The following is a 12,557-nucleotide window of genomic DNA, read 5'->3' as shown; positions in this document are numbered from 1 at the left end:
CTCAATTTTTCCTTCATCATTTTATTCGAATTATACAATATTTCATTTTTTACGGATTTGAAAATAAGAACCCGCTATTTTGAACCCCGAAATTATAAAACGATGAAAATTACACACGTTCAGTATTAAGGAATAAAATTTCGTTTCATGACAATGAGGAGAAAATAAGAATATTTCACATTTCATATCATAAAATACAAAAGAAATAGTGAGTGGGTGACGTCATCAGTCTCTTCATTTGCAGACCAACCAGGATGTACGTATAACTGTTTTGTGAAACTAAGAGAAATTTTAAAGTGCTAAAAGTTTCTTATTTTACATAATAACATCCGATTTTGATGAAATTTTTAGTGTTATGCTTCATTGATTTGTTTCTTTTTTTCAAACCAACTTTTTGTTGGGGTGGACTTGCATGTCCTTTAAGGGGGTACGCCAGGCTGAAAATAAATATATTAATGAATAGAATAAAATTCACGGCTTCACAGCCTTATTCTAGTTCTACATCTACCCAAGATAGAGACTGCCATACAGGATATCAATCTTTAAAAAATTTAATTATTTCAAATGGAGGTCTCTATTTACAACATACCAAAAGTGTAATCTGGACCCCGTCTTACAAAGAGTTGCATGTGATTGATCCGATCAATCACAACTATGGAAAGGCCACAACGGCAACATTTTAAGGACGTTCCACAGTTAAAGTGAAATCCATGTCATTTTCACCAAACTTTGCACATAGATACTTTAGAACCTTAATATTCGAAATATGCAAAAATTAACATAGGTCCATGTTATGTTCTTGTGTTGTGGTTCTTAAAGGGATACATAATAATGAGATAATAGCACAGCGATGTAGAGTAGTGTCTGCCATTTAATGTTACGCCATCTTGCTCTCTCTCGCGCATGCGTACAAGGCTGCACATGAAGCTTGCGTCGTTAGTCTTCAGTTCATACATCACATTCCTCCCCTTTTAATTGGGAGCATATCCTGCTTCATTTCAACTGGCTAATGTAATACATTCACTACCCATGTATAACACTAAATACAACAAGTAACACTGTATAACTTGTAACCAGATAACAGTAATACTAAACTAGGCACGCTAGGCTAAACTTCGCCATAGTACTTTGCTTACTCAACAATTAACCATAATCAATTAAACATACATGGCTATTTCAAACTAACCTCTGTGAATATACTTCATCCTAAATCTCACTTTATAAAGAAATAGCTACAGGTGGCATTTGACTTAATTGGGTTATCTGTTAATTGTTCACTAGCATAAACTGTGTGACTCTTATCACATGAATCAGGATATAATAATAATGTAATCCTTAAGACTGTATCATATACTAAACCTTATCAATAAGTTTGCATAAATGTGTTTGCATCAATGAATAATATCTCGTGAATGACTCCAAATACAATGTTCACGACTCATAACGGCTAAAGTCTAAATCTCAGACTAGTTTACTATATACAATGCGAGTTATGTGCTTTTCATATTTCTCTAATAAACAAACTTTCAAGATTACAACACTTGTGATTGTCATTATTTTCCTCCATATCAAATTTAAAGGTAACACTTTTTCTCTACCTATAGAACTTCATTCTTCTCTCCACCCTCAATTTTTTTTTTTTTTTAAATCATTCAACTATCAAATTGAATTACCAATTTATAACATACCTCTTTCCTTTTGTTTACAAATTAGTATCAATACCAACTAGAAGCCTTCTAACGTGGCTATAAGTGTTTCTCCTAACTGTACTGTCCAACAACTATTTACAATCAGGTTAACAGCTTTTTTCCTTTTTTTTTTTTTTTTTTTTTTTTTTTTTTAGCTGCTATTGTGTATAGCTTTAATGATATACAATGAAATCTCTTAACTTTGAGGGTGTCTTTGGCTTCCGGGTGGACATTCGTCTTTCTGACATGACCTTAGAATTTGGCATGTTTGGCATGACAGCTCCATCAGAATCACTTAGTGACTCTGTTTGGACCTGCTGTGACATGGCTGTAGTATCAGCGATACTCTGTTCAGTGTTTGAAATTAAGGATTCGCTAGTACTAGGTGCCATATTGGGATTTTCTGTTGTCTGGCTTGGATACTGCGTCTGTTGAATCAGAATCTCTGGTTGTAGATTGGTGTTCTGATCAGGCATTTCTTCCTTGTCATGATCATTTCCATGCGATAGAGTGTAAAGTCTAATGTGATCCACATGGCGACGTACCTCTTTACCATCTTGTAACTCTATCACGTACATGACTTCATTGAGTGTTTCGGTTACTATTCCTCTGAGCCAAGTTGGTCCGGCTGCAAAGTTCTTCACCAGAACAGTATCATTCAACTTGAACTGTCTCATCTTTGAGCGCTTGTCTGCCGCCTGTTTCATTGCAGATTGCTGCTTCTGAACCGACTTGTGCAGGTTCGGACGGACATGATCCATTCTACTTCTGATCCTCCTTTTGAACATTAGTTCACTTGGTGTTTTCATGGTAGTTCCTTGTGGAGTTATCCGATAGGTCATCAGGAATACTTGGATGCGCATCTCCAATGATGTTCCACTGGTTTTCTTCACTCCACTTTTCAAGGTTTGCACAGCCCTTTCCGCAAGGCCATTGCTGGAAGGGTGTTTTGGGGCTGTTTGCACATGTTCTACATTGTTGTTGAACAGGAAGTTTGAAAAGTCTTCAGAGACAAACTGGGTGCCGTTGTCACTTACGACTGTTTCTGGAATACCATACGTTGCAAACAGGCGTCGCATGGCAGTGACTGTAGCAGCTGCAGTGGCGTGTGCTACTCCAATAGCTTCAATCCACTTGGTGTATGCGTCAACAACAATCAGCACGTTCTGGTTATCGATGTAGGCGTAATCGATGTGGATCCTACTCCAGGGACGTTCTGGGAACTCCCATGGGTGGATAGGGGCAGGTGGTGGGCTTCGCTGGTGCTCCTGACAAGTTGTACAGGTCTTCACCTTCTCTTCCAACATTTTGTCGATGCCTGGCCACCATACAAAGGATCGTGCAAGTGCTTTCATCTTGACTATGCCTGGATGAGTCCCATGAAGTTCATCAAGGATTCTTTGTCTCATCTGCTTGTTGTCTGGAATGACCACTCTATGCCCCCATAATATGATGTCATCCTCAATCGAGAGTTCCTCCTTCTTCTGCGCAAAGGCTTTGAGCTCTGGTGGAACGTTCTTGGGGTTTGGCCATCCATTCATCACATAGGCTGTTACTCTTGCGAGAACAGGATCCCTTTTGGTGATTCTTCTGACTTCATCGGCTTCAACTGGCCTTGTGTCAATATCCAGCATATTGATTTGAACTGGAGGCTGCTCATCCAGCTCTGCAAGACTCTGATGCGACCACACTGTTTGATCATCTGCCAAGGGTAGGCGTGATAGGGCGTCTGCATTCTGGTGCTGTTTACCTTCCTTGTATATGATGTCATATTCGTAGGCTGAGAGGATCATGTGCCACCTGGCTAACCTTGCAGAGGCCATGGGGCTTGCAGGTTTGGTGTCACCGAATATGCCTAACAGCGGCTTGTGGTCTGTGACGATTGTAAATCGTCTTCCGTACAGGTACTTGTGAAATTTCTTTACACCGAAAATGACAGAGAGTCCTTTTTTTTCATATTGGGCGTAATTTGCTTCACTTCTGGTGAGCGTGCGTGATGCAAAAGAAATGGGCTGCTCTAGACCGTCTGTTCCTACATGGCTGAGGACTACACCTAGACCATAGGGGCTTGCATCACATTGCAACAACAAAGGCTTACTGGGGTCGTAGTGTGTCAACACTGTGTCACTCTGAACCAGTTCCTTTGACTTCTGGAAGGCTCTTTCTTGGTCTCCTCCCCACTTCAGGTTTGGATCTGCTTTGTTCCGGTCTCCCCGCTTCTTTGGCACTGAAGCATACTCTGCCTTCAACAGTGTTATTAGTGGGGCGATCTCTTTGGTCAAATTTGGTATAAACTTCCGATAGTAGCCCAGAAGTCCTAGGTATGCCTGCAGTTGGCTCTGGTTCTGTGGTCTTGGAGTCTTCTTTATGGCTTCTATCATGTCTGGGAGTGGGCTAACTCCCTGTTGATCCAGCTTGTGGCCAAGGAACTCCACCGAGTCCATCATGAACTCACACTTTTCCCTTTTCAGTCGAAGTCCATTACTCTCTAGGCAATGCAGTACAGCTTGCAAGTTGGCAATGTGTTCTTCCTCTGTCTTCCCGCTAACTATAATATCATCTAGGTACGGGCGACACATTGGTATGTCAGCTAAGAGTGACTCCATTGCTCTTTGGAAGAGCGCAGGGGCTGTGGCTATACCAAAGGGTAACCTAGTGTACTGAAAAAGTCCTCTGTGTGTATTTACTGTGGTGTACTTCCTTGCTTGTTCATCAAGTTCTATCTGGTGGTATGCATGTGAAAGGTCAAGCTTGCTGAACTGTTGACCTCCACCTAAGTCCTGGAGCATATCCTGGAGCGAAGGAATTGGGTACCGTTCCACCCTTAGAACTTTATTTGCTGTCAACTTATAGTTGCCACAGATGCGGACTTTACCATTTGGTTTCTTCACCACTACGATAGGACATGCGTAATCAGCAAACTTCACCGGCTCAATCACGCCTTGGTCCTGTAGCTCATCAATGGCTTCGTCAATTTTCTGGCGCATTGCATATGGGACTGGTGCAGCTTTGTAGAACCTGACTTTATCTCCATCATCTTGAGGATGCACCTTTGCCTGGTAGCCTTCAAGTTTACCAACTTTTGAACAGTCAAACACTTGCTTGTGCTTCACTAACATGTCTTGTAAGGTAGCTTGTATCTTATGCACGGTTTCTGGATTGTTGGAAACATGTGTTTGAAGGTTGAGGCGATTCTGTAGGAATCTGTAGATTCCTTCTGGTGCGGCTTGCATCCAGTCTCGGCCCAGTAACGCAACACCTTTCTCAACTACAAGAAGTGTCAACTTCTTTGGTGGTTGGCTGGCATCAAACTTGACTTCTACCATTGCCTCACCAATGATTGGTACTGATGACTCTGTGTATGTTTTCAAGGAAACATTTGCTTGCTTCACATCAGCTCGATGTCCCAGTTTATGAAAATCCTGCTGCGACATCATCGTCCAGGGGCTTCCTGTGTCTATTTCTAAATTAACTTGGATCCCATTTAGGCTTAGGCTAGTCTGGAACGGTTTACTGTACTTTGCCATCTTGTTTACCATTCCACCCCTAAGGTGTCTGAGTTCTCCACTAGGCATGTTTTCTATCAGTTCTGCACCTTCCTCACCATTCAAGTGGTTTGCATATTTCTTTCTAGATCTGTATTGCTTGATCTTCTCACACTGGCTGCGGGTGTGACCCACTTGAGAACACTGATAGCATTTCTCATCCTTAAATCTACATGCTGACTGGCCATGATCACCTGAACCACATCTCCAACATCTTGAGGCAGGTTTTTCCTGTTTCTTTTGGCTTTGCTTTTCCTGCACTTCCTGCTTCTGTCTTTGATGTGTATTTTTACGCGATGAGGACATAAATGGTTTATGCTGGCTTCTGCCCTGCATCTTCTGAACTGTAGGTGACTCGGTCCCTTTACTTAATACTTTGAGCTTTTCAACATCTCTGTCTGCTACCTCCATAGCTGTGGCGGTCTGAAGTGCATGTTGTAAGGTTAGGGACGACTCACTTAACAGCTTGCGTTGAATTGCGATATCCCGGCAACCCACTACTAAGCGGTCCCTAATCATGTTATCTAATTCTTTGAAATTACAGCCTTCGCTTAATTGGCGCAAATTTGCTACAAATTGCGGTATGGACTCATCTTGCTTTTGCACACAAGTGTAAAACCTATAGCGCTGAACAATTTCGGTAGGCTTTGGTACGAAGTGTGACGTAAGCGTAGTTTTGCATACTGTGTATGTTTGATCTATTGGTTTACTCGGCTGCAAGAGAGCTCTGAGAATGTGATAGCTCTTGCTACCAAGATTGGTCAGAAATATCGCCCTTCTTTTCCCATCTTCCTGTATATTGTTAGCATCAAACCATGCTTCTAGGAGTTCAAGCCATTCGTCAAAATTGTACCCATCACTCAGTTTGGGCACACTACCTATATGTTGGTGTTGTTCGAGTGCTCAGTTCGAACAATCTTAAAAGTGGAAATGTACTGCACAAAAGACGAAATACATGCATCACATATATTCAGTCAAAAGTATATTGACTCACCGTAAGTTCTGTCCCACGATGAATCCAGTAGAACAACTGAACAGGTAGAAAACAGCAATATAACTCAGCAATAACAACAGTATAACTTCTCAATAGGTTGGTTCCAGTACATCTCTCAGCAGTATCCAAAGATGGCGATGCCGTCCGCATCCTCCATCACGGGGTGTCGAATCCCTGCTTCTGATTGGTCACCTCTGGTGAAGTTGCACGCGGCACTACATCTTGGCTTGCCATGAGGTCTCCAGCAGCAGACGACGATGGTAGCAGACGACAAGGATCAGTAGCTGAAAACGCCAAATCGGCCTGGCCGTTTTCACTACACTGCTCCCTTCCCAATTTTTTGAGGATCGATACGGGGATCTCTGAAGAAGCACTCAAACTCTGGATGAGCAAGACCGTTGGAACCCGAAAGAAAGTCCCTCGGCCATGGCTACACCCATGAGGAATGCCAACAACCCCTATCTGAACCTAGCCAAAACACAGCAATCAGTAGTTCTGTTAACCACCTTCGGAAACTGCTCACTCGGCACCCCCGCTTGGACATTGGGTCCTCACTAGAGCTTCCGCAGAGCACAGAGTATCCATGACTCAACGGGATAAGAGCAAGGCTCCATTATCTAGACCGGAGTCATAGGCGAACCAAACCTAGTATTCACTTCCCATAAACTTCCCAAGGGCTGCAAATTATGCCATGCCAGCCCACTGGGTAAACCACTAACCCAGTGCTTGGATACAAATCCTACGCACTCTAACTCTTCGACAACATCCTGAACTATCTAGAGCAAGAATCTAAGTTATGCAAAACGCACTACATCAGACGGCAATAAGCCGCGATCATCAACCTGTATAAAATATACAACAGGGACGGCGCTCGTGTTCCAGATATTCTCGAAGAATTATTCCAGAAGAGGAGAATTCTCCATCTTCATGGCAAGTAATTACTGGCAAGTGGAACCGTAAGTTCCAGGCTTACACACTTCATTCTAGCATGATCGGACACAATCCGAGACTAGTCACTAAAAGAAACTCTTTCCATAGAGAAGCCCAGCCTACAACAAGCTCAGAGCAATGCTATTGACAATCCAGTACTGCACCACCAAAGCAGGGTTATCAGCATGTGGCAACTGCAATGCTCGGAGATCATTATGGAAAATTCTGAGTATCCATCTCGCCCTGGAAAGAACATCCTTTGTAAACCCATCTCGAACATGTTCATGATACGGCTGCACAATCCAGCTGCCGACCGTACCTCAAAAAGTATTCTCCTTGACCGTCGTGGCGTTGGCAGAGAAGAATTCTTCTTGCCAGCCACTGCCACAGTCAGAGAAGACAGAAGCGAAACATGAAATATAACACCCGGTGCCTCAGGGTATATACTCAAATCACTTCACGATCATCCACTTCTGACACAGTATCTAGTGAGGGCATATAGCTAATTAAAGCCAGCACAGCTCAAAACTAGAATACTACGTTATCCAGGTCAGCTAACACAGCTAACATCGGAATAGCACACAGAAGGATGCATCTCATTTGATGAGTACACCATCAGGAAACATTAGAAGCTTCATGCAGCTACTCAGCATCACACCATAAATCAGGCAAGAACATTCTCCCTACCCTACTCCTTGGGATGCCAGTCCTAAAGGCGAGCGAGGATAAGTTCTCTGCCCCTTCCTTAGTGGACTACTTGGCTCCATATTGGACGCAGGATGGAAATGGGTTCCTTGCCTCACTCATTGGTGTTGCGAGGCTGGCACTACTAGACGACCGAAGGAATATCTCCAGTAATCTTTAGCATGTTTCACATGATGGCATACCATTCAGTTACAGAACCGGGACACGAGGTATAATAGGGAAATACATAGCTAACACAGCTGGCAACACAGTAAACATATATCTCAGAGTCCTAAAATCTGCCATGGACCAAGATACTCCGTTTGCCTAATTTCCATTTACCTTATCCTCACTACCCGTTCCGCTCTCCCACAACTACCAGTCCTGGAGAGAGGCGACGGACACAGGCCCAGTCAATTCTTCCCAGTAACCTTGCGGGTGGTCACTTACCTTGTCCTCTCGCAGGCGGTTGATTGTTGGGTCCGACTCAGGAGGCGAGGATTGTAGCTGGGTCCCAACTTCCTCCATCCCCAGTGAAGATAGTCCCTGAGCTATTACTTCCGCACTGTGAGCCTGGCCCAATGCCTCATAATCTTCCAGAAGGAAAAACCTATCCGTCGATTTGAGGACATCCGCCTGTAGCTGACAAAACCCAGACCTTCTAGCTCTGAAATGCAAAGCAGAAGTCAAACACACCGAAGAGATCATCTTTTGGTCGATGGTGCCTGTGATGCGTTTCAGCACATTTGCCGAAAGGGTGGTTATGAGCGACATCTTCTGGTCAATAACGCCAGTGATCCGCTTCAGCAAGTTGGCCGAAACCGTGGTCACAGTCATCCTCTGACCAATGATACCTGTGACATGTCTTAGCATATTTGCCAAAACGATGGTCACACTTTCCTTCTGATCGATCAATCCTGTGATCCGTTTCAGCACGCTTGCCTGAACGGTAGTCACAATCTCCTTCTGATCAATTATCCCAGTGATCCGTTTCAGCAGATTCGCCAAAACAGTAGTTACAGTCATCTTCTGATCTATCACTCCAGAGATTCGCTTGAGGACATTGGACGGAACAATGATCCTATTCAGGACGGTCACTCTGCCGACCTGTCCTTCGCTAGATCTGCTTCTCGTCATCAATGGTGTTCTCTCCATCCCTGGCAACAGTTCTCTGCTACTCATGAGGATGTTGTTTGGATACCTCTGGAGGAGATCTAGCACAGGCGCCATCACTAAACCCGATTGAGAGGGCTGTATAAATCCTGCCTCCCTCTCTCGGTTCAGCACAGCCTTATCTGCTTCTGCGAAACGCATCAACGTTCTTCGCATCTTATGCTTTACTGGGGCTGATGTACCTGTCTCTATCTTGTGCTCAATAGCTGTAAATTCTCCTAAGTCGAAGTCGTGACGGGCAAACGCGTCTCCGAACTCCCCCAGGATACGCCTAAGTTCAGCTTCCTGTTCAGAGTTCAAGAGTTCCGAAGATCGGTCATACAAATCCTGTAAATGTTCTGGCACCTCTTCCGCCACGTCCTCTGTTAAGCAGTTGACTTTAGGTTCCAGCTCTTGAGGCGCCGAATGTGACCTGGTTTCCTCATCTCTTTCTGGAAGAGAAGATGGCACCTGAGCCACAGCCACTGCCTCGAAGACCCGGCCTATTATCTTGTTGCCCTCCAGATGGACTACTCTGTCGGTTGGGTTCAAAACATACAGTTGAATGAGCGTACCTCCGTCATGTAGCGACCTAGGTGCTAGAGCGGGTAATACGGATGATGGCTCAAAAACACAAGCGTTCATCCTCTGGTCTATTACCCCGGTGACACGCTTCAGTGTGTTGGGTGGGATGGTGGTCCGGTGTGAGGTGCTAACTCTGGCTACTCGTCCACCATTCCGACCAACTCCGAACTTCATGGGTATCCGTTCATCCCCCATAAGCAGCTCCTTACTACTTATAAGGATATCAATTGAATGCTGCTCAAGAAAATCTAGACCCAACAGCATGTCATCCGCTATCGATGCTGTGTAAATGTTACCGGGAAAACACTTTCTTCCAATTCTTACCTCCACTGGGCCGATCACTGCTCCTTGCAAGCGTGTATCTCGGCCAGCGGTGCTCAAAACAACTTCCTTCACCAGGGGCGGGGCAGGGTCAAGTAGTTTCATCACTCGATCCGAGATAATGGTCACTTCTGCAGCAGAATCTACCACTGCGTCAAGTGTAACGCCATTCACCTTTACCTCTACTCTCAGCATCGAGGACGAACGAAGTTGACAGACCACTACCTCCTGCGGAGATTCCAACTCCGGTTCTTCCCATTGGGTAGGGAGGACGTTGCTCTCTTCTTCACCAGCTGATAATTCTACCTCTGAGGAATGCGGATCCTCGTCTTCCAGTTCCAGTTGGTTTACATATTCCGCTAACACCTTCATAAACTCTGGAAGACCGGCTACACCTTCCTCAGGTTTGTCTGTAGTTGGGTGACCTATTGTTGCTCGAGCCAGGGTGTGGCCTCCCTCTCCTCCTCTGACTCGCTCGAGTTTGACGCCTCCTCCTCCCTGAGGACCGAAGCGGAAGCCACAGGGCTTTTATCAGGACAATCTTTCCTAAAATGTCCCGGCTTACCACACTTGAAACAGCCCTCAGTCCTGGGTGCAGGAGATGGCGATCTCCCTCGTCTTCCTATTTGTGACATTCTTCTATTAAGATTATCCATGGAGGACTGCAGTTTCTCGAACTTCTCATCCCAATCGGAAACCCTCTCCTCTAAAGCCCGCGTGCGATTATCCAACGCTGACACCAACTTGGTCAAGCTTTCACCCTCTGAAGATATCTTACTCGAAGTGCCAGGCACTGAGCTGTTCTTCTCCAGCCGGGGTTTATTAGCTGGCGGGGGGGCACCAATCTGTTGGATCACTGCCTCTTCAGATGACCAAGCATCTTGTGGCCAATGGACTATCTTGACCTCTGGTCTCCTCTGCCTGCCATACACAACCTTTTTCGAATGTATATACCAAGTCACATGATCCACAGCCTTCTCAACTGAGTCCGGCCGTAAGTTCAGGGCGTGCAAACCAGCTTCCCGTTCAGAACACCCCTGACAAAACTTCAATACCCCTTGTCTCTGTACTTGAGACTCCGGAACCCCTGGGAAAGTTTTAACAGCCAGGCTGACCACACGGTCAGCCCACTCCATGATTCCTTCCTCAGCCAGCTGGTGCGCCCGCATGAACTCCATTTGAGCTACCTCTAGAGGATCATCCGCGCCAAACCGGCGCTCCATCCTCCTCACCAGATCTTCAAAAGACATGTCTCTGTCACGCGACATCAGTAATGAGAAATAGTCACTTCCAATACCTTTCATGCACCACCACATCTGATATTTCCTTTGAATGGAGGACCAGCCCTGCTCATCCGCATAGGCCATGAACTTGAGGTAAAACCCTCTCCAGCTCCCTCGACCATCATAGTTAATGGTCTTGGGGAGCGAACCCATGTGACTCAATGACTGTGAACCCATTTGCCTGGAGCGGCCAGTAGTCTTGTGTGTAGAGATATTCCCCGAAGACTGGCTAGTGGTGGGGCTCTGGGGTAGCTGATGTGTTGCGGCCTGGTGCGGCTGGAACGCCCTTGACTGTGGTGGTGCCGGCTGGCAAGCTGTTGTTTGGACTTGCATCTGATTAGTCTGTGCATGTCGAGATGATGGGACTTGTGATGCCGGCGTTGTTGTCATCTGATAGGATCCAACCGCTGCCGGTTGCACTGGCGGTGCTGCCTGCGGCTGCGGCAGTGGAGCCGCTGGTATCTGTGGCGGTACCTGTGACGTTGCGGGCGCCTGCGCGCACCTCAGCGGTACACGCGTATACCATACAGTAGGCATGCGCGGCACTGGGGCCGCTGTTACTCTTGGCGGAGGGCCAGCCGATAACTGCGGCGGTGGACCCACTGGGTCTACAAGAGGTTGGGTCGTCGCACTTTGTGGTGATTCGGTCGCTAACAGCTGGGCCGGTGGAACCAATGGGGCTCGTGGTGTTGCCGGCACTGTGGATGGGCCAGATAGCCGCCTGACTGAAACATCATACTCCGACAAGTTGGGACCTGGTCTGGTCTGATGTAAGATCTGATGGGGTTCTTGGCCCCCAGTGCCTGGTTGTGAAGTTGGAGCTTGTACCCTTTCCAGCTGGGCTGGGCGTAAGACCTGCTGTGAGGGATTAACTTGCAACCCCTCCTGTAAAACTCTACCACCAAAGCCTGGGTGGGACTCTGACTGCCACCACCTCTCGGATACTCCTGGAGGGGGCGGATACCTCTGCCACCGATAAAATGCTGGGCTAACCTCCTGCACCGGGCTGGGTGCATGGGAAGACTGAAACAACTCTCCATCCGCTCCTATAGGTTCACCCATGATACCTCTATCATGATCCAGCAACCCTTGTGCAAGCCCAGTAGACTGTTGTGATGCCGTACTAAAGGGCGTGAAGTCAAGCTGATCCAAAACCTCTTCCGGCAATGAAACCAATGACGAGAAATAATCCCTTGTGATACCACCTTTACGTTCCAACAGCAAGCCTGCCACAGCATGACTTACTCCTGGAATGCCCACGAGTTCGTCATATGAACACTCGTTCACCGGAAGTGGGCCTTCAATAACCTCAAAAGGGCTTACTATATCTGACAACATGATGTATCAATTAAAAATAACAACTTTCCAAAACACA

The 12,557-nt window shown here is 45.9% G+C and overlaps 1 protein-coding gene across 1 annotated transcript; it reads right to left on the bottom strand.

The window, feature by feature from the left end:
- Positions 1–1,861: 1,861 nt before the first annotated feature.
- Positions 1,862–5,752, bottom strand: LOC135155248 (uncharacterized protein K02A2.6-like). Its single transcript, XM_064104165.1, has one exon. It carries the CDS (start codon positions 5,750–5,752, stop codon positions 1,862–1,864), a length of 3,891 nt encoding a protein of 1,296 aa, XP_063960235.1.
- Positions 5,753–12,557: the final 6,805 nt, after the last annotated feature.

The sequence above is a fragment of the Lytechinus pictus genome, chromosome 8 (genome assembly GCF_037042905.1).
Source record: "Lytechinus pictus isolate F3 Inbred chromosome 8, Lp3.0, whole genome shotgun sequence".
NCBI lineage: Eukaryota > Metazoa > Echinodermata > Echinoidea > Temnopleuroida > Toxopneustidae > Lytechinus > Lytechinus pictus.
Note: the sequence above shows the minus strand (reverse complement) of the source record. Positions and strands in the feature narration are given on the sequence as shown.

Coding starts and splice junctions, on each gene's coding strand:
- LOC135155248 (XM_064104165.1), bottom strand. CDS start 5,752: ATGATTAGGGACCGCTTAGTAGTGGGTTGCCGGGATATCGCAATTCAA.